This window comes from Plecotus auritus (assembly GCF_963455305.1).
Source record: "Plecotus auritus genome assembly, chromosome: 2".
Taxonomy (NCBI): domain Eukaryota; kingdom Metazoa; phylum Chordata; class Mammalia; order Chiroptera; family Vespertilionidae; genus Plecotus; species Plecotus auritus.
The window spans coordinates 64,285,364-64,308,991 of NC_137771.1; the positions used below are offsets into that span (position 1 = coordinate 64,285,364).

Below are 23,628 nucleotides of genomic sequence, written 5' to 3' on the forward strand. Positions count from 1 at the left end.
CAATTAGTAGTTGACCACTGACCTAACAGAACAGGAATTACAATAGCCACAAACAACAAAGAATACAGACTTTACAAAATTATTTCAGAAACCCACTGTGCAAATAAGCAGCAACTATAACAAACATGAACAATAACAATGACAAACCTAAAAAGAGGGGAGAAACTGATTTCCAGAGCTTCTATATTATAGTATTCACTATGTCAAATTTTTAACAAAAAATATTATAAGTCATGCAAAGGAAAAAAAGGTATGACACATACACATGAATATTATCAATTAATATAAAGTCTCTGAGGAAACCCAGACATTGAGCTTACTGGACAATCAACTATTGAAGTCAACTATTTTAAATTTATTCAAAGAGTTAAAGGAAATCATGAAGATGTATCTTACCAACTTGAGAATATCAATAGAGATAGAAATTATTTTTAAAGGGTAAAGGAGAGAACTCAAACAGAAATTCTGAAGTTGAAAAGTACAATAACAAAACAATAAAAAAATCATTAGAGGTGCTAAACAGAAGATTTAGGAATGCAAAAAAAAAAAAAAGCAAAACTTGAAGATGATCAGTTAAGATTAACTCGTCTAAGGAACAAAAAGAAAAAAAATGAAGAAAACTCAGAGCTTAAAAGTTCACCATCAAAAATATTAGCATACATATTCTGGGAGTCTCAAATAAAGAGAAGAGAGAAAGAGGGGTAAGAATAATATTTGAAGAATTAACAGCTGAAGATATCTTAATTCCAAGAAGATCAATGAACTCCAAGTAGGACAAACTCAAAGAGATCCACACTGAGACACATAATTGAACTGTCAAAAGCCAAGGCAGAGAGTCTTGAAAGTAGCAAGGTTAAAGCTACTCGTCATGTCTGAGGAAACCTCAATAACATAAAAAGCTGATTTCTCATCAGAAACATCGGAGGCCAAAAGACAGTGAAATGACATATTCAAAGAGCGGACAGAAAAAAAAAAAAGAACTTTTAACCAAGAATTCTATAGCTGGCAAAACTATTCAAAATTAAGGAAGAAATTAAAACACTCTCAGATAAACAGAAGCTGAGAGAGTTTCTTGCTAGTACACCTGGCCTACAAGAAATGCTAAAGAGAATCCTTCAGGCAAAACAAAATGACAGTAGACAGTAACTCAAATACACACAAAGAAATAAAGATCACCACTAAAGGTGATTCATGGTAAATATAAAAGTCATTATTAGTATAGTTTAAGTTTGTGACTCCTCACTTTTCCCATATTATTTAAAACACAACTGCATAAAATAATAATTATAAATCTACGTTATTGGACACACAATGAACAGGATGTATTTTGTGACAATAAAAGGGAGTAGAGCTATAGAGGATCAGGTTTTTTTGTGTTTTGTTGTTGTTGTTTTTTACTATTGAAAGAAAAATTATATTAATCCAAATAAGACTGCTATAAATTAAGATGTTAACTGTAATCCCAGAGTAACCATTAAAAAATTAAAAATATATATAGTTAAATAAATGACAAGGAAATTAAATTGGTACACTAGAAAATTATTTAATATACAAGAGGGCAGAAATGGAAGAATTGAGGAATGAAAATTATATATAAGACATAGAAAACAAATAGCAAAATGGTAGAAGTAAATCTTTCCTTATCAATAATGACTTAAGTACAAATAGATTAACTCTCTTATTAAAAAACAAGATTTGGCAGAATGAACTTTAAAAAATGGTCCAACTATATTGATTCATTTTAGATTCAAAGTCTCAAATATGTTGAAAGTAAACAAATGGAAAAGATATTTCATGCAAACAATAACCAAAAGAGAACTGCAGAATATTAGTATCAGACAGAATAGACTTTCAGATAAAAGTTATTACAAAAGACAAAGAAAACAGTACATAGTGATCTTTTTTAAAGGCAATGCATCAAGAAGACATAATAATTATAAACATATACGCACCTACCAACAGAGCTCCAAAATATATGAAGCAAAAACTGATAGAACTCAAAGAAGATGTAGATAGTTCAACAATAACAACTGGAGTCTTCAACACCCCACTTTCAACAATGGAGAGGACAATCAAACAAAAGATCAGCAAGGCAATGGATATACTCCATAGATGGCAGAGGTGTCCTTTACCTACTCACTGCATTACGTGAGATAAACCCAGCAGCACAGTGTGCTTTTTCAGCTATTTTTCATACTGTTGTCAAATCAGATTAATACTTCTATATAATGTTTTACCATTAAGTATAAATATCTACACTAATAAAAGAGGAAGATGCAAATTGACCGTACCTCTGTGATGCCCACCAGCCAATCAGGAGTATGCAAATTAACCCAACAAAATGGTGGGTTAATTTGCATACACAGGCGTGGAGCAGCTGGGTGGGACGGGATGTCTGCTATGAAGAGGAGGGAGGGGGCGGAGGGAGCTACAGGAGTGGCGCTCCGGCTGGAGCGGAGAAGACTGAAGGCTCCAGCTGGAGCGAAGATGGAAGGCGGCAGCCAGAGCCAAGGCCTGGGTCCTGGATGCCGGAGGAAAACCGGTGCCGGCAGCCAGGGGAAGGAAGGCCTATTGCATGAATCTTCGTGCAACGGGCCTCTGGTATATATATAAATTCTAACATTATTTTTTAACATTAAAATTAAGAAAAATGTGAACTTCAATTATACCCCCAAAATTTTTTCTTTGAGACTAACATACAGCACCAACTTTACATTAAACAATTAACATAAAATTCCCACTAATTTTACATGTTTATTTTTTAAACTAGTAAACCACAGTTAAAAATAATGTCTGATTAAATTATTATTGAAAAATAAAGGGAAATTTGTTGAACAGCTACATTCCCCAAAACCTTTTTTTTCCCAAAGCATTTAAAACAAAAGATTAAAATGACTCATGAGTTTTTATTAAAAGCAGACTCAGTTACATTTTTTTAAAAAGTACATTGAAGAAAACTAACATAAGAAAGTAAAAGGAAAGAAATATAAATTATATAATCTATTCTCAGCTAGCAAGTCTACTTTTTGGTATTTTAGTTTAATGTGTTCTACTTATTTTCAATCCAATCACCATGGGTACATAGAGATAAAAACGAGCAAAACAGAGACAGACTCATAGCTGGAGAGCAGGCTGACAGCTGTGAAGGGGGTTTTGGGAGGCTGAAAGGGTGGAGGGAATGAACATAAAGAGAAAAAACTCATGGACATGGACAACAGTGAGGTGACTGCATGGGAGAGGGGAGTTGGGGAAGATGGAGAAGGGTATAGGGGGGATAAATGTGATGGACAGAGACTTGGCCTGAGGTGGTGAACACACAATACAGTGTACAGATAATGAGTTGTTGAATTTTGCACCTGAGACCTTTATAATTTTGTTAATCGGTGTCACCCCAGTAAATTTAATAAAAGGAAAAATGTATTTGTAAAGCAAAGAAGACACATGTAAGAGTAACCCTTCCCATTTCTTTCTCCAAGTCAATTTAGCTCTGTGGTATCCACTGAATTTTATTCTCCAAGATTACTCTAAAATTATTATAAATGAAAATTTTGTTTAAAAAATAGAAAACATCTCTTTTTCTCTATTTAGTTGTCTCCTATTAAAGTCTTCCAATCTGTTTGATTTTTAAATTGAATTACTGAAGCCTGTGGGACAGAATGAAAGGACTCATTAAATATTTAGTTCCAAAAACAGCAATGGTTAGGATCCTATTTTATCATTCGTCATATTAGTACTCAACCAGGAGTGAATACTCACATTTATTCTCCCATCCTCCAACCATATATATATATATATATATATATATATATATATATATATATATACACACACACACACACACACACACACACACACACACTAGAGGTCCAGTGCACAAATTTGTGCATGGGTGGGATCTACCCAGCTCGGGGGAGGGGACCAGGAGGTTGGCTGGCCGGCACTGCCCCCGATTGGGGGGGGGGGACCGGGGGCAGGGCTGGCTGGGGGCAAGGACCACGGGAGGTTGGTCGGCCGCAGTGTGCATCATAGTGACCGGTCTTTCTGTTCATTTTGGTCGTTTGGTTTTTATATATATAGGTATATATAATTTACAGATGAAAAATACCTACCCATGACCCATTGCACCATTAGCTGGTTTTACTATAAAAGTTTTCTGCTTCCTTTTTTTCTTCAATTCTTTCATGTAGTTCTGGAATTGAGTATATTCAGCAGGGAAGATCCACGTTCGAGGAATAAAGGTATAATCCAGAGGCCGGGACTTGATCATTCTGTTAGTTAGAGATAGTATAAAAAGTAATATCTATTCAAACTTTTCTAAATTTTCTTCCTGTGATTCTGACATTTACTACAAGGATTTAAATCCCTCTATTCATTTATTGATTCATTCAGCAGATGTCTATTAAGCATCTACTATGTGCTAGGCACTATTCTAGACACTGGTGCTACATCAATAAAAAAAATAGACACAGTTCTCTGTCTGATGTACTAATTTACTTATTAGTAAATCAAACATATATTTGAGTACATACTATGTGCCAGGCACTGGGGATATAAGTTAATATGGTTTCTTTTCTAAGAAATTTACATATAGGATATTAATTAAATACAATGTAATAGAGGTAACAAAGGCATATAAAGCAAGATAACATGGAAAAAGTCACTAACTATTCCTCAGGAATGGGGATTGACAGTAGGAAATGGCTCATGGCCAGGTGCCACTTATATTGCTTCTTTAAAGATGATTTTGAGTCCTCTGGGTCACCTATATCACGCAGTTTTGATTGCCTTTACTCTGGTGTTTTTTGGAGTTTAATTCCTTTTATGAGAAAACTATGTGAAGCCTTTAGACAGTAGAGGTTTTGTTTATATGAACTATATGTGTTTATACATGTGGTTATATGGCTACAAGGTATGTCTTAGTATTTTTGTATTTGCTACAAATCAGGCTGCCTATTTGATACATAACTTAAAGATAATACTCAGTATCAAATGTTTACTTTTTTGTTGTTTTTAATCCTCACCTAAGGATATTCTTTCCATTGATTTTTTTAGAGAGAGTGGGAGGGAGGGAGAGAAGAAGGGAAGTAGAGAGAGAGAAACATTGATGTAAGAGAAACACATTGATTGGTTGCCTCCTGCACGCACCCCAACAGAGCCATGGATCGAACTTGCAACCCAGGTACATGCCCTTGACTGGGAATCAAACCCACAACCCTTTGGTGCATAGGCCGATGCTCTAAACACTGTGAAACACCCTACAGGGCTAAATGTTTACTTTTGATGAATCCCAAATGTTAACCATTTTGTATATATTGATTCCCAATAAAAATAAATTAAGAGAAATATTTTAAAATATTATATATTAAAGAAAATCTGTTTGTTTCAAAAATGTCTTTTTAATAAATGTATGCAAGTCTTTTAACAGGTGAGCAAATAATGTAGCAGATATTGTCCCCAAATAAAATTAGCAGAAACTAAAATGAAACCATAGTATACAGTATGCAGAGAGGTAGGACCTAAATACCCAAGCCAGTTGGCCTCCACAACTGGAGGTTCATACAGTTACCATATTTCAAGTGTTCTTTCAAGAGAACCCTGTAAGAAAGTTATGTTTCTATTATGACAAAGGATATAATTACCAACTCCATGTGTCAAGCCCAGATTAAGCCAACAAGCTAAATAATCTCGGTACATTACTTACTGATTTCAGAGAAAGGAAAGGAGATGGAGCAAGAGAGAGAAACATCAATGATGAGAGAGAATCACCGATCGGCTGCCTCCTGCACACACACACCCCTCCCTCTGGAGGGCAAGCTCGTGTGCCCTCACTGGAAATCAAACCATGACCTGATGGTTCATGAGGCGATGCTCAATCACTGAGCAACAGCAGCCAGGCTATTTATTATATTTTTAATAATGATATAAAATCAGATCAAGTTAAAGCTTTAATTAGAACAATATAGTTTTAAATTAACCATGTAGCATTTATGAATAACATTCTTTCACATATATACTTGGAAAAAGTTAAAGCAGACAAATATTTAAGATAAACATTTAATTCCTATACACTTTTCAATATCCATCTCAATTTCATCCCTCCAGAAAGTCTTCCCTGCCCACTCAAAAATAATCTCTCCCACCATCTTGGTCGCCACCAGCCTTTGACTCTACCTCTAATGCGGCACCATAAAACTGTACTGTATGTGTCGGTCTTCCTCCCTTACTGAAATGTGGAGTTCTAGGGAGGGACTAGGCCTTATTTATCTTGTTTACCTACAGCTAGCAGTCTCTAGGGAGGAAAATAGACATTCAAAAATATCTGTTGAGTGGATGGATGTATAAACTGACACTTGGATACATACAGATATTTCATTAATTGTACACACAATTTTACTAACCTTTCTCTGTGAAAGATACCTCTTAAAAATTTTCTCAATTTGTCACTCAAGTTTCTTAAACTAAAATAATCTAATCAGTAGAGATATAAACTGCATAAAAATTCTACAATTTATTCAGTACTTGAGTACCTGTGAACTGTTTTTCCCATGAAAGCAGATTGTTCCTCTAAACAGTGGCCTCGGAAATAAATGCATGTGCATGTATATCCCTGGGTGGGCCTGTACAGTGTGGGGCAAAAGTAGGTTTACAATTGAGGTTTATAATTGTTCATATGGAAAAATACAATAAATAACAATGCAAGAATGAACGGTGATTCACAAACTCACAACTGTAAACTTATGTTTGCCCCACCCTGTATATATGTAGTCTACATGTATGTGTGTGCACACATGCACCTACTACAGTGCCTGGCACATATTAGATGCTCAGTAACCAGTATATGAATACACAGATGCACACACACAATAATGCAACAGATTAGATCCTGCAAGGTTTAACTGAAAACAAATAAGAACATATTGAATAAAAATTAAAAAGAACCCTGAGATTCTAGAACCCAAGATTCTGCTCTAGCTCTGCTACCAACTATGTGTTGACTTTGTGCAATATATTACTTTGACCCTCAGTTACCTCCTCAGCAAAGTGCAGGGATAGAATCAGAGAACTTTTCAGACCCTCCTAGATCTAAAATTCCCTCTCTCTCATCAAAATATCATTTCAAATCAATGTAACTTTGTAAAAGATAGCACTCTAATATTCAAAATGTAAATTTATAACAGATTTATTCTATTATAAGAAAATGAAGATTACTTGGTCATATTTCTTGCTAAGAAATCTTTCCTACAGATCTCCCCCATTCCTGGAAAATGGTTGATCCTCTGGAAAATAAAAAGGTAAATATTAATATCCTCATTGACTTAATGAATATAGTCATTTATACTATAATACAGTTACCATCATCTTTTTTAAGTTTTCATGTTTTAATAAACTGACAATTATTAATGTAAAATATTTAAGTTAAATGACCTATAATGAATTAAAGAATCTATAGTAACTGATTATATACAGAATAAAATTGCACAATTTTAAAGAAGTCAAAAAAGGGTGTTTATATTGACATTAAAGTTACAATTTTTGGTGTTGAATAACTGGTAATTAATTATCTAAATTATCTTTTACATTCTAAATTTACTGTATTCATACAGATAAGCATTGCAGAAAAACTAGTGAACATGGACTTATTTTTTTTTCCTGCAGTAAATCCTGTTACCCTCTTATACTAATGGAAGAAGAACTGCATAAAATGTGAACTGTCTAAAATTCCATGCATTTGACTTTTTTAATATGTTTTTATCACATCCTAAAAATAAAAGAATGAAGCCAGATATACAGTAAAACGGACATGGAATTGCCAGGTCCTGATCTCTCTAGGCAATCTATTCCATATGACTCATCTTTAAGCATAATGCAAAACACCAGTTTAGGAAAGGTTTTCTTCTATCAATTCTTACTTAAAGATGCAAAGAGGTTAAAAGTTACATCTGAAAGGATGCAGACTTCATGCAAAGTCAGTTCTGCACAGCAAAAAAAACAGGCTATTCAGGTGAGAATGTCAACATAGCAAGAACCCCACTTAAGAAAAGGATGGGGGAATGCGTGTAACTTTCCTAATGGCCAATAACAGGCCACGACTAGCTCCTCACCTGGTAGTTTTGCAGCTCTGCAATCTTCTCCTGCTGAACGGCGGCGTCACACCATATCAGGTTACTCGTTTCATCCTCATCTGAAGTTTTCATAAATCCCATTTCATCTATTACTAAACGAACTGCAAGTCAAAGGTTCAGTGAAACCAAAATTAAAATACTTCAGAAATATATCCAATGGGGAAACATATTTTGATATGTATAAATTTTAGCTCAAAGTGTTTTGTTGGCAAAATATCCATTAGTTAGAGAATAACCTTATTTTGAGTTATAACAATTTATCTAGGGCCAAATTATACTCAGCAGTAACTGGGAACTGTTTTTAGGTTGCACCCGAAATCCTCAGAGATTTAACAGGGACACAACACTGTTAAAGAGCTCAGTGATTATTCACAGCACAAGGAGAACATATGCACAGCTGAGACAACACCTCTATCAGCAAAATGTACTTTCCTGGCTTTTTCATGACCTTGGGCTGGGGACAAAAGGGAAAAATAGCCCCTGGTCATTAGATCATTAGACCTAAGCTATACTTTCCACCTCCCTAGTTCCAATTATTTTTAGCAATTAAAACCAAGTCAGCATGTTGACTCAGGATGCAAAATAAAAAAGCAGATTTCACTGCATAGATTCAGAAACTGGCTCTCTCCTATCTGCAAACCCTCTAATCTTACCGGGGGGAAAAAATGTGCTCAGAGGAAAGCTTGTTTTTTAGTACAACCTATTTATGAACTCTTCTCTAATTTAGATATTATAATTAACATACTGACATTTTCCTTCCAATAAATTTCAAGTTCCTTCTTGCCTACAATAGAGGTAAGCAAAATACTTATTTTTAAAAGTTTTACTTTTACTGATATCCAATATGAGGAGAAATGGTACAAAGCAATCAATTGTCTGAATTTATTTGGCTCAAGTATGATACTGATGAGCAAACACTTGTTGGTCTCAAATCCTGGGGACTCTTGTTTGCTTCACAGCTGAGGAAAAAGAAAGAACTTTTTATGCAACAGTGCCTAGAACACAGGCCTAAAAGAGGACAGTGACTGGCGGTGGATGAGGTCAGGGAGGGGATTGTGAGCTAAAGACGCTGTTTGACACCAGAGGCCTGGTGAAACTCAGGCTGTCTGAAGGGCAGGTGACAATGTAAGAGTCAGGGAAAGGGCTGTTCCTCTCTCATCTGCCACAGACCACCAGGCCACTGTGGCATCCTGGGTGCTCAGGAGCTGCTGTGCCACCTAGAGGTCATAGGGAGGGCCAGGGCAATAGCGACACAGCCTGGAAGACCCCTTTAACTGGCTCACAGGCAGAAGACAATGAGGTCAGACCAGCAGCTCAGGAGCAGACCTGTTCCTGAGTACATGAGGTGCAATGTGTGGGCCTCTCAGAAATAACTGGGAAGACCTTGATGAGAGAAATGGAACCAGAATCAGTATGGAGAACACTAATACCCCATCAGCCCTCTGAACACTTCCTAGGAAAGCGAGAGGAAACTTCATTTAAACACTCTCCTTTAAATCAAGGTTCCTTATGAACCCCATGAGGACCTTCAAAGTGAGAGGATGAGTTACGACCACCCAGCTATCACTTTTTTTAAATATTTTTTTATTGATTTCAGAGAGGAAGGGAGAGGGAGAGAGAGAGATAGAAACATCAATGATGAGAGAGAATGATCAATTGGCTGCCTCCTACACACCCCACACTGGGGATCGAGCCCACAACTCGGGCATGTGCCCTGACCCCGGAATCGAACCTCGAAGTCCTGCTTTATAGGTCAACGCTCAACCACTGAGTCACACCAGTCAGGCCATCAATCACTTTTACAAAGGCCACCTTACTCTTGTTTTTTCCTTCTGAAAAAAACGCTGCAGATAAGCCCTGTCCCTGTCATATCTCGTCCTCTCACACCAACATGCTCAGCGTGGTTCCCTCTGAGGAACACCTGTTGGAACAGAGTGTTGGGGGACCTCAATCCCACTGAAATATTTCACTGATGGTTGCTGAGCTTTGATGAATTAATGTAAAAGAAAATGATATTTTCAAATATTAATAAAGGGTACAAAAATTTAACATCCTTGAGGTTCATATGATTTTCCTCAACTCTTTTAATGCAAAATAACAAAGAAAAGAGGAATATTATTTGAGTGCTTGTTATTCATAATGAGTTTTGCAGTGCTGGGCAAAAGTATCTTAATTTCAGGAATTAATTCTTATCTGCTCTCTATACTGCAGATGGTATTTAGATATAAAGACTAGAATTTCATTATTAATAAAAAGCAGCAGCATCTTTAAAAGATTTATTTAAAAATGAGAGAAATGTTTTTACTCTATGTCAGGTTCTCGTTGTTTCAATAAAAATCTCAAATTTTAAACTGTTCATTTTCTATTTAACATTTTAATCTGTTTAATGTTCTTATCATTTTATGCTTGATTTTAACATTGAGCTTAATCAAAATTATTCCATTAATAACTAAAGTTTTCCATTTACACTGATGCTCTATTTGATTATGAACATGATAAATATCTCATTAAAAAATAAAATTTTATAAAAGGCATTTAAAATACATTACATCAAAAGAGAGTAACTCTCTGAATTTTTACATTTTTTTCAACATCAAATTAGACTTTCCAACAGGTATGAAAATCTCATGATTTTGAGAAGACCTACCAATTTCAAACTTTGTCCCAGCAACATTGGCTGTAATTGTTCCCTTCTTTTTCTTCTTTCTGACTCTCCTTTTCAGTGTGCTTTGAAAAGGCAGCTCTGTACTCAGATCCAAGGCAGAAGGCCCCTGAATAACTTTAAGAGAAATGTAAACCAACCAAATATCATTGAAATAATAAAGATTCCATACCAGAGAACACAAATGCCCTCCTGAAAAATGTGAAATTTTAAGTTCTGGTTCTTTAAGAATCCCCAATTTTTAATTGTTAAGAATAGCTAGCAGTTATAATCTATAACCTGAATTCTGTGATGTGATGAAGTCAGCTTACCTCTTTCTTGAGGCAGAGATGGCATGATTGCTGCACCAACTAGCAAGCAGTGAGTGCTCTGTACCAAGCTCTCAGGACCTCTGGAAGGCCCGCATTCGTCTAAGTAAGATATGGCTCCAAACCACGGAAAGTGCCTATCATATTATCTTGGTGGAATCCTCGGATTTCAGGGCACTGAAGTTATGGGAAAAGAAGATACCTGCAGGGATTTTAAAACAAAGCCATTTAGAAAACAACTTTTATAAAATTTTGTGATATCTACCAATACTATTTTTAAAATCCAAGTAAAAGTGAAAGTTAATGGACTCAATCAACACATATTTCTTAATTTATTAAACCAAGTGATGGTTCCCTGTCCTAAAAAGTGCAGTCTAGAGAAGGAGGTTCTATTTAAGTCACACATCATATTTACATACAATAAATAACATGCTATACACAGACAATGGCAACAATAACAATATTCACTGCCATTTACTGAACACTTACTATCTTGGGCCACTGACACTACTGAATCTTTCAACAGCACTGTGAGGTAGAAGCTTTCATCCCATCTGTCTTACAGATAAGAAAATTGAGCACAAAAAGGGAAAATCTTTACAAAGAAAGTGACCAAGCGAAGATTAAAATTAACATCTCTCTGATGTCACAACTGGTGGGACCCCAAACAACCTTCAACCTAATGCCATAAACTTAACTGCATTTACAATGAAACAGTGTCAGGCAGAAGTCACAGCCAATCGGACCCCATACAACCTTCAACCTAATGCCATAAACTTAACTGCATTTACAATGAAATAGTGTCAGGCAGACGTCACAGCCGATGGGACCCCATACAACCTTCAACCTAATGCCATAAACATAACTGCGTTTACAATGAAACAGTGCCAGGCAAAGGTCACATGCTGACAGAATGCAGAGAAAAGTGATTCCTTTTTAAGGGGTGTGTGATGGGGAAGAGAGCAAGTAGACTTTATAAAATAAACAACATTTGAATTGTGCCTTTAAAAATGAGAGCAATTTTGAGAGGCAGAAAACAGGAGGAGTCGTTCCTATGATCATCTTATCTGGGCACACAAAGGAATGAAATAACCATTTTTTATGAAAGAATTCTTTTGATTTGGCTACACTTAACCATGACCTATATTATGCTTCACTTATATTTTCATTGTGTATATATGCAACTAGGTATTTATGCCCTTACTATATTATACTGCCTAATCTATACTATCTACCTTCCAATTTCTCCCTTCATATTGTAAGAATCATGAGTTCTTGTAAAATGTCTCTAAACATAATGAAAATGTGTAAAACCTATCATGATAAACAAAGGTATTAATATCTTTATCAGGAGATTCCAAGGTTTATTAAAAATTCAGAAATACTCAGAAATTTTCTACATAAAGTATGATTTCTATACATTATCCCAAATAGTCATTATTCATAAGATTCATTATTAAAGAAAATTTAGAACTTAATTTATTCTCAGGTATCACTTTTATAGAATAATTCTCTAGAGTAATTCAAACTCAAAACTACAGAAAGATTACTTATTACAGACCAACTTTGGTCAGGTACTGTATTAAAAATCTAAAACATTTCATTATAATATACACTCAATAACGTAGGTATTATTTCCCCCAATTTTCCAGATATGGAAACTAATGCTAAATAAGTTAAATAAATCAAGGTAAGAACTAATAAATAGAAAACCTAGGCTTTGGACACAATTCTGATTATCCTATTCACCAATTCACTAAGTCCCACTGTATTCAGACACCATACTAATATGGTCACATAGATGTCAAAGAAGTTTGCAGCCCTGTTGCAGTACATACTACAAATATGGTGTGTTCTGGAACTTCACAATATTTCAAACCAAACAGTGAAATTACAGTAAGTATCCCTAACCTGACCTCAGCTCCAAATTCCAAGCTGGAAGTAGGCTAGATTACTTTTCAGACTAAAAGCTAGGAATACTCTAAAGTTCAGATTGATTTATTTCTGGAAGCTCTCTGATACCTCAGGGAGGTAGCTACATGACTTTACAAGTCCTTGTCCAACATCTTGTTACTGGAGTAAACAAAGATCCTCTTATGGTAACAGAGTACTTATTACATCGAAAGTAGGTGACAAAGTCAACAAGAGTTTAAGAACAACGTTTGCCTAATTATACTAACAATAAAGTAGTATTTGTTATAGGCTCTAAAAACATATTTGTTCATTTCTGACTGAAATAATGAGCCAAAGGACTTTGATTTGCATAGAGCTCAAAACAAGAAGTATTATTCCTTCCCTGTCCACATGGGAATTTAAAGGCCTTAAAATTATTCTATCTATTCATATGCTTTAATTCCATTTATGGTTTGGTGACTAACAATAAAAGTGCTTTAACAAAGTGAAGGACTTGATTCTACCACCCCAATTCTAATCAGTTCACTGTATTCTAAGCAAGAGATTGAGAAGGCAGATTGATCACACCACTCAGATAAGCCATGCCTACCTACTTTCCAAAGTGGAAAGCATGTTCCAGTTACATCCGAAATCCTTTAAGCCAATGGTTTCTTAAGCTTGGCTGCAGAGTTGAGTCCCCTGAGGGGCTTTTAAAAATCCGGTTCCAAGGCCAAACCTCGGATGCAGGTCGAGCCCAGGCACCGGTATTTCCAAAGCTCTCCAAATGATTCCAGTGTGCAGCCAAGGTTGACAACCTCTGCTGTAAGCACATAATGGCACTGAAGCAAATAATAGTTCATTATAATATACACAAATGAAATTATTTTTAAAAGCTAAAGAAAACTGTTGTACTGTATTTAAAATTTAAAAAAACAAGGTCAAGCCCAGCCAGAGTAGCTCAGTGGTTGAACATCCAACCAGGAACCACCAAGAGGTCACTGGTTCGATTACCAGTCAGGACACATGCCCAGGCTGCAGGCTGGATCCCCAGTAGGGGGTGTGCAGGAGGCAGCCGATCAATCTCTCTCTCTCTCTCTCTCTCTCTCCCCCCCCCCCCCCCCCCCGCCGGATGTTTCTATCTCTCTATCCCTCTCCCTTCCTCACTCTCTAAAAAAAAAAAAAAAATCAATACTAGAAAATGGTCAAATAAGTTGAAATCGCCTATAAAAATCCTCATGTCTAGTTCAACTAAACAAATTAGGGAAAAGAACTAGGTGATCAACAGAGATCAACTTCTAAGACTAAGAAACAATATTAGTTTGCAAATAATGAAACCACTTCAAAAAGGAATCATGTTTTCAAAATGTCAGGCAAATGGTAACCTTGAATGTAGAACTTCAAGTGCTACCATGCAAAGCAATAAATGCGCAAGACTGAAACAACAACAGCAACAGCAAAAGAATTCCAATCCATTTATCCTGGAATTTTACCCTTCTTCCCAGTTCTTCCCACTGAATTTCCACCCAGCACTTAAAATCCAGATAATCTGCTTTTTCCATCAGGTCCGAAGAAATCCACACCCTGGTGAATGCTGTATATGGGCTCTTTGTAAATATTTGGGAAATACTGTGTACATAGATTACTAAAATAATCTCACAAAAAAAGTCAATTGGAATCAGAATTAGGGCTAAGTTGAAAATATTTTTAATAATATTAAATAAAAAATGTAATGAAAGCTGTTTTTATGGAGAGGTGGGAAAAGAAAAGAGAACCAGTATAAATCAGTACCTACCATGTGCTAAGCATTTTCACATAACTGTGTATTAAGTCCCCCCAATAAGTGCCCCAGTACATTTTATTCCAGTTTTACAGAAAGGAAAATTTAGACTCCATGTTTAAGTAACTTGCCCAAAGTCACACCGAATACATAACAATGAAGTGGTTTGTTTCTAAAGCCCATGTTCCTTCCCACTTTTTGTACGACCTTCAAAATTCAGTCTCTACACACAACATATGGAAGATTTCACAAAAAAGTTTATCTGCTTGACTGGAACTATTTTATAAGGTACAGAATGAGAGTGAGGGACTCAAGCTGTGGTTTAAAATGTGGTCAGATCACAACGTTGCCTCAGATTGAATATCTGCTTGGAACACCTGGCAGCTATCCGTATCCCGGTTGTTCCTGTTTCTCCTTCACGAAGGAGCTGCATGCAACTCAACAAACACTATTATGTACCAGGCTCTGTTGTCAGTCAACAAAATGGATAAAAAATGTCCTTTCTCTGTTAGCATTTGCATTCCGGTGAGAATAGAGGAAAATGCTAAGTACTGCAGGGATGGGGGGCGGGAAGAACTAGTTAGATCAGGAGTGTGAGAGGGAAGGAATGATGTGTTCTGGAATTATTATACGGATACAAATTTATTATACGGATACAAATTTTTTAACTTAAAGCCCTTCTTTATAACATGTCAAATTATAAAACAATTTTAAAATTCATGTGGGTGATGTGAAATTACATCTTAATATTAAAGGGGCCCATGAGTCAAAAAAAGTAAAATAGGTTGGAAAATGTTGGCCTAAAGCAGTGATGCTCAAAGTATGGCCCCAGGAACAGCAGTATCAGCATCACCTGCAAACTTATTAGAAATGAATATTCTCAGGTCCGATCCCAGATCTTCTAAATTAGAAATCTGGGAGTGAGGCCAGCCCTTTGTGTGATTCTGAAGCAGGCTAAAGTTTGAGAACCACTGGACTGGAGGGCTGGGGGGGACACCACTCCTAGAGTCCATCCCCTCCTCATGGGTCTTCTGCAGCGTAGCCATGTGGATGACAGAAATCACCTGGCCAAGCAACATGTGGAGGAGAAAGCATTTGCCAGGGAGGGTTCTGAGCAGCTAAAAAAGAAGAAATTTGCTGCAAATACTGCTGTGGATAGCCCTGCTAAGTGAGGTGAGGTCTGCTAATCTATAAAGACAGTGATACTCCTTGCTTGAGCCCAAACCAGCTACCAATGCTGAGCAACCAAGACATTCATTTTTAAGATATGCAATCTACCAGAAATATAAGGATTAACAGCAACCACAAATAATAATATACCCTCTACTCCAAAGTACTGGGCCAGGAGCATGGGAGCTTAATCTGAAAAGGTTCTGGGTGGCTGAGAAATGGGGGCGAGAGGATATAAATGAACATCAATAGAAGGGTGAATACATTATGGTATACTCACACAGTGGTGAAAATAAATGAACTAGAACTAAATGATACATCACACACAATGAGATCAAAATGTACTGAGGAATATATATAATAGTATATCCTTTACATAAAATTTTAAATAATATAAAATTTATTATATATATTGAGATATAGACCTCAGAAATTAATACATATGGAAAAAACTTATCAAGAACTACATCCATGGGAATGATAAATACTAAGTCCAATAACTCCTCTAAGTGACCACCCATGTTCTATATATACTGAAGATGTAATTCTTAATATAAAGTATAAATATACCTTTATCATGTTTTAGCCTTCTGAAATATTGTCATAGGTAGAAACGAAATAGCCAGAATACTTTTGCTTGAACCATTATGTGTCTCCTTGGAAGTATCGTGTTCTAAGTCACACTGTCAGTAACTTAGGCCCAATCCAACTGATAGGCAATGTGAGGTCACTGAAGGACATAAAGAGGAGTAACGTAATCCAAATTTCCTTTTGATAGATGACACCGGCAGTTTTTGCGCAGCTGGATGGGAGAGGGGCAGGAGTAGAGACAGGGAGTCTAGGAGGGTGTTGGCAAAAGTCCCTGAGAAGTTTTAAGTGTTTAATTGTGGGTAGAAGGAATAGATGCAGGAGAAGGAATACTGCTGCTACAGAACAGCACCAGAACTTGTTGATCAAGATGGAAAAAGTAATCTCGGATGACTTGCAGATTTCCCACTTAAGAGAACTGGACAGAACAGGGGTGGGGAACGTCGGGCCTGCAGGCTGCATAAGGCGCATGAAATCATTTGTTCTGGCCATGATAAGACATTAGGGGTGAGTTAATTAAATGTCTGACCAAATACAACAGGCTAATTTTTAAGTTGATAATTTTGTATGGCCTGCAAATGATAAACATCCAAATGGCTGGTGGCAGAAAAAAGGTTCCCCACCCCTGGGCTAGAAGGTGGCAGCATTCGTCAAAAGAAGGCTGCAGAAAGAAGATATATTTGCGGAGAGGCGGGTAAGATGATTTGAGTTTTACATTTGCAGAAATGGATAGATGGGGGGAGATACAGAAAACAAGACAATAGAATTAGTGATTGACTGGAAAGAAAGAAAACCTCTACTTGTATAAAAAAAAATGCTTTTAAAAACAGAAAGGTCCTTTAGAAAGCTCCAATTTCTATGCTCTCTGCCAGGAAATGACAATAGAGTTTCAAAATGCCCAGCTGCCTGACTTGTGAACAAGTGACATCATCCAAACAACTGTCGTAACAAGAAAAGGGCAGCACCACTCATTGTTGTACAAATTAAAAGGGCTTTTAAAGAAGCTACTTTTTCTCTGAACATACAAACTTTTGTCTCCCTTTCTCAGTCTGGGTATATCTCAAAAGTTAGATCTGTAGTGTGTTCTAGACCTTGAAACACACACACACACACACACACACACACACACAGACACACACATACACACACACAAACACACACACACTTGATCAACCACTTCTTAAAAAGTGACAGGGAGCCAAGTATGACATTATGTAAAAATAAACAGAACTCTATTAATTGCAGTAACAATTAATATTGACCTTAAACAACCATAGTCCCCATTAATGTACTGCTTATTTGTTTTTCAAACTATCTTAGCCTGATTTGTTCAGTGTTTATGGTTAAATTATAGCATCCCTACAAAATGTCCACTAAACTCCGGGGAAATGCCTTTTCTTTGGAATTCAGCCTCATATGACATGAAAAAATAGAGATTAGTAAATAGGTAATGATAACACATCATACCTTGAAAGCATTTTTCTCTTATTAATAATTATATTTTCAGTATTTAGGATAATGCAAAAAGGCAAAAGGCTCTCTTAAATGTTGAACTAAAGTTCAAAGCAAGCAACAGCTATAATTCAGTTATTAAAATGATAGAAGACAAGTGAGTTCAGTGTAGCCACCAAATGCCTGGTATTTATCAGTAAGTAGAGATAAAAAGCCCCTTTGAGTAGATGTCTTTTAGAATATAATATTGCAGTTCTATATCAATCTAAGGTAGCCTTAAAAAATGTCTCTTGCTCCCTAGGAATAGCATATCAAATTATCAATTAACTATGGTACATATCACTCTCTTTGGTAGGTCCATGTACCTTCTCTCATTCCTTCACCCCACAAAGAAATGTGCAAAATCTAAGACAGCTGAATAGCACATCCTCAACACACCCAACCTATGCTTGACTACACAGGACTTCTTTAGTTCTAGGGGAATAAAGTTGGAATATAAGGTCCTTTGGACCCAACTCTCCAAAACTTCTAGTAACCTAGATCACAGGTAAAAGAGAGAAACTGAAGAGAACAGAGGATTTCTAAAATATCTAGTTCTCTGTTCTCTGCCAGAAAATACACAATAGATATCAAAATGTGCAGCTGGTGAACAAATGACATCACCCGAGTGTCATCTGATGCCGGCATATCTGGTTTTAAATGTCCAAAACTTAACTCCGACTTCTGCTGAAAACCTGGCACTCCTCCATGTCCCTACCTTGGTAAAGGGCATCATACTTAGCCAAATCTCCAAGAGACAGAAAAGCCGGCATCATCTCCAACACTTTCTTTGACGGCCTTGCCTGATATTCATTTAATGCACACCTTGTTATCAATTTTAGGGTATATATTAGTTTCCTTATTTACATTACCATCTACTTCTAGAATGAGTTTTAAATCTTAAAGGTATAAATTCATTGGGTTGTTAAATAAACCTCCTACGTCATTCATATCAGTTAATAAATTAACACATGTTGAAGACTACTAGCTACCTACCTAATAGCCATTCACTAGTTCTTCCTTACTAATAAAACCCCTATGTGTTCATTATTAGGGCTAGCATTATGCCTATCTACATACCTACATTTCCAGACCTCTTTACAGGTATATATGGCCATGTTACCAAGTTATGGCCAATGGTATACAAGTGAAAGTTGTTGAGCAGAACTTCCTAGTAAAACACCTTAAAAGCAAGGAAGACAACTGGTGGACACCACAAATGTGATTGCAGGAGCCGCAGCAATTCGAAGTGACATTGGTCTTGTCATGGCAATGCTACATCAGTCTCAGACTGCCAAACTCCAGAGAAAATAAGCCTCCGTAGTGTTAAGCCCCTGTTATTTGGAGTCTCTGTTACCATCAGTTAAGTGTGCCTTCAAATAGACATGCTACTCAATAGAAATGACTGTTTTAGTTTCTGAGAAAGATATGCCAGCTTAAATTCAAAGTCACTGGCACGATGACTTCGGACATTCATCATTTTTAAGAGCCACATTCACTCGTTTCTGTGAACAATAACCTGAATTTCCTCTGGAGAGACACTACTCCCTACTCTCCCTCCACACACTGCGGTGGGATTGATGCTGGCCAAGGTGGGCAAATAACTTCTGTCTTAAATTATTGTAGAATCCCATCCCCTTGACCATGGAATTGGTTCAGAGATGAACCTGGAACCCAACTAACACCAGTGAGAGTCAAGTCCAGAACTCCATTCAGACTCTTAACGAAAATAGGTTCTCTGAATTTGCAGACACATACCTACATTGCTGGTTCTCATCTTGCCTCTACACAGTCTGAGGGTGAGTCAACATGAAGGAAGCAGGAAGATAGATAACAGAGTCTCTAACTTTTCAGTAACATAAACCAAATAATTGGTTTTCAGGGTTTTGTTTGTTTGGGTTTTTTGTTTTGGTTTTGCCTAAACACGGCTCCCAACCAATACAAATAAAAATAAACTTGGGTTCCATTTTCAATTTTGTTTTTAAGCAAAGAAAATTTCTTCAAAATGTCCTTGCAAAAAAGGCCACAAGTCACGTGAAGTGAGGAGGCTTCCTTGCATGTCTCCTCCCTCCAACGATTGGCTCCCAGGCAGCAACTTTGAAATGTCGTGTGTTTACAGATCCTTCAATCCCAAACACGGAGCCTGGAAGAGAGCCTGGAATATGCAAACTAAACTTCTGAGCTACCATACCAGAAGGTTACAGTTCTTTAGGAGGTTTTGAACTTGAAATAAGAAATTGTCAGTTATATTAATTTCTAGAATCCATGTAAATTTGTCACAGTTTTCAAATTTCTCTAAATTAAATGAAATCCCAATAAAAATTAAGCCACAGTTTGAGAGTCATGCAATCAAAGATTAAAAAATCCACATGGAAAAAGGAAAATGTAGAGGCTCCATTTAGATCATCCTCTGCATGCCTCCATCAGTTAAGCTAAGCTAAGTGTATGACCCTAAGACCTTCAACAGGGAAAAAAAGAATCATAAGGCTATTTTGTTTCTAAATCATTAAACTAGATGCAAAGAGAATTTATAAGGTCAACTTTTGGGAAAAAAATACTAATAGCCTTTATCTAACAGGTCCACTATTTTAAAAACTAATTGACTATATTTTAATAAGTTTAGCTCATTGTAAAATAAGAGCCACCCCCCAAAATGTCATTCTAGTCCTTTAAAAACACTGTGTCTACCTGGCACCACATGCTTTGCTGTGAGACATTCCTTTTATAGCAATGCAGAAGAAAAGAACTATTTTTGTCTTTAATTCTGACACGCAATATTGGAATGCAGAACAGAATTGGCGCCTGAAGTTGCCCAGTGCACAGTCATATGAGATCCACAAATGCTGCATTCTCAAATAATACAAATTGGGTTTTTTAATCATCTTTCTTCTCTTGACCTCTCTTTTCACACAGAGTTAATAAATATTATAAAGATGTATCACAAATCTGTTTAAAAGTTTTATAATCCCTTCAATATTTTATTACATATCTAATAAAAGCAAAAAGTATTTTTAATGCTAATCATTTTATAAGGTGCTCCATTGAGAGAAAAAAAAATGTGTCTTGCTTCCAACATATACGTTTTTGTTTCAGAGAAGAGACTTGGCAGATCCAAAACCACCTAAAAGACAACAATTCATCCAAAACATACTGGCATACTGATAGCATCAACTACAAATTATATTCACAAATGAAAGTTGACCTTAAATATCTAGAAAAAAATGATACGCAACCATATATTCAAATGCATCTGAGTTTTACAAATTAAGGATTATATTAAATCAACAAAGCTGATTTTTTGTTTTGCCTCATGGGATTTGGATTTACTATATTTTAATCCTACCTAGTATTCAAAGTTATCCATATACACAAGCCTGACTAGAAAACAGTGTGCATTGTTTAGAATAATTTTAATCCATGTACTGCAAAACTGTCATCTATTTCTGTCCTAGGTTGGCTTTGGTGATAATACCACACTGCTGGAAGTTGCACCAACAAATTATTTTTTAAAAGTTTCATTTATATCTTGCCAGTCAACCTATTAAAGAAAAAGGTTTGCTTTCATGAAGAACATGGAGCCCAGCCAGAGTGGCTCAGTGGCTGAGTGTTGACCCATGAACCAAGAGGTCCCGGTTTGATTCCCCATCAGGGCACATTCCTGGCTTGTGGACTTGATACCCAGTGGAGGGCATGCAGGAAGCAGCCAATAAATGTCTCTCTCATCGATGTCTCTCTCTCTCTGTCCCTTTGCCTTCCTCTCTATATATACATAATTTATAAAAACATTTAAAAATAAGTAAGAACAGGGAAACGGTGAATCTTACAACAACAATATACACTTTGTGTGCAATTTTAAATAGTCTCTACCTACATTATTGTTTTCTGCTGTTATTTGATTATTCAATTAAATAGTAACTTGAGTGTCTTCCTTGAACAACGAGAATATAAGCTTCTATACAGTGTGTATATATGTATATACACACTGTATATATATATTCTGTATTCTCCACATAGCATCTTCAAAATGTGGGTAGGCCTCACCCAATCAGTTGAAGTCCTTAAGAGGAAACAGAATGAGTTCCCCCAAGCAAGAGGGAATTCAGACTCAGACCATATTTGGACTCAAGCTGTAACATCAAGTCTTTTCTGGGACTCCAGCTTGCCAACCTACACTGCAGATTTTAGACTTGCCAGTCTCTACAATTATATAGCAAATTCATTCATATTCATTCATTCATTCATATTTTCTCTCTCCCTCTCTTCATATACATACTATTGGTTCTATTTCTTTAGAGAACCTTAACTAATACATTCATTATTCCATAGGGTAAGCTACATTTCATGAGACTAAAAATGTGATTTAAAATACTTTTTAAGACAAGAAGGTTCTGGAGGAAAAGGTATAACAATCTAAATATAACCAAGGCCTAAACTAAGGATGACAGACTAGTATAAAAAGAATGAATGAGGCAATTTGTATAAAGAATAATCTATAGGATATATTTCTAGAATAGAAGAAAATGAATAGGCAAATATATGTAGACTATTCCATAATTGCCACCATATTTCTTTGATTCTAACCCAGACTGATTTGTTTTATTTTTTTAACATTTAAAAACATCTAAAACTGTGATGTATCTTATAATCACTGTCAGCCAGGTGACAGTCCTGACTTAGTTATATTGCCTGTGCATACACATCAAAGTTTACAGAATCAGCATCAGAGGCTGAGAGAAAAACCCAGAAATGGTCATAAAACATGCGTTAAGAAATGTTTTATCTTCAGGGGGAAAGTGGAGGTAGGTAGGAAGTGATCAACCAAAGAAGTTGTATGCACATATGGACAACAGATAATAGGGTGGTGATGTAGGGGACTGGGACGAGGACAGGTTATAAGGGATCAATGGGAGAAAAAAGGGGACATATGTAGTACTTTCAACAATAAATATTTAGAAAAAAAGAAATGTTGTATGGGAAAACATGAACAATGAGAACTCTGAGTGTAGAAGAGACTGATGTATCTGTCTTTGAATATGAAGAAGTTTAAGCAATGCCTTGATCAGTCTATTTTACTTACATTTTCCCTTTTTGTATGCATAAAGTGATATTTTAAATATTACCTTTTAAAGACCCTCCCAACATGCATAAAATAAAGTTTCAGTATTTGGAAAAGAGCATTATTTTATAGTTGAAATTGCAGAGGGTTTTCCCCCAAGTAAATAAAACAGTGGTGTGTCTCACCATAAATGTGATCCTAACTGTGATGAAAAATAGCAGCAGACAGACTATCCAAATTTCTAGTGTACAGAACTAATGACAATGTCAACCATTTGACATTTTTGAACCTTTGTTCTGTGCCAGCCATTCCCAAACGTGAATGTGCATCAGAATCTCCTGGAGGACTTAAACAAGATTGCTAGGCCCCATCCCTGAGCTTCTAGTTCAAAGTAGCACAAGACATGTCAGACCTCACTCGGGCAGGCTGAGAATCCTCATATCTTCTTTGACCTGGGCAGGATTAGCTCAGTGGCAAAGGGCTGACACTGTAGAGAAACAGAATCAGTACCTGCAGCTGCACAGGGAGAGGCAAAGCAATGACTGATACATGAGTGATCC

General features: G+C 36.3%; 1 protein-coding gene across 3 annotated transcripts in view; it reads right to left on the reverse strand.

Annotated features, from left to right (window-relative positions):
- TTLL7 (tubulin tyrosine ligase like 7) overlaps window positions 1–23,628 on the reverse strand; it is a 145,026-nt gene that overhangs the window by 86,633 nt on the left and 34,765 nt on the right. For all 3 annotated transcript variants that reach the window (XM_080656222.1, XM_080656223.1, XM_080656224.1), the window contains 5 exons: window positions 11,097–11,295; window positions 10,771–10,902; window positions 8,103–8,224; window positions 7,210–7,277; window positions 4,110–4,268 (listed from right to left, as the gene is read on the reverse strand). In XM_080656222.1, the coding sequence (XP_080512348.1) occupies window positions 4,110–4,268; window positions 7,210–7,277; window positions 8,103–8,224; window positions 10,771–10,902; window positions 11,097–11,121 (506 nt within the window). In that variant the 5' untranslated portion in view covers window positions 11,122–11,295. The remainder of the gene's footprint in view (window positions 1–4,109; window positions 4,269–7,209; window positions 7,278–8,102; window positions 8,225–10,770; window positions 10,903–11,096; window positions 11,296–23,628) is intronic.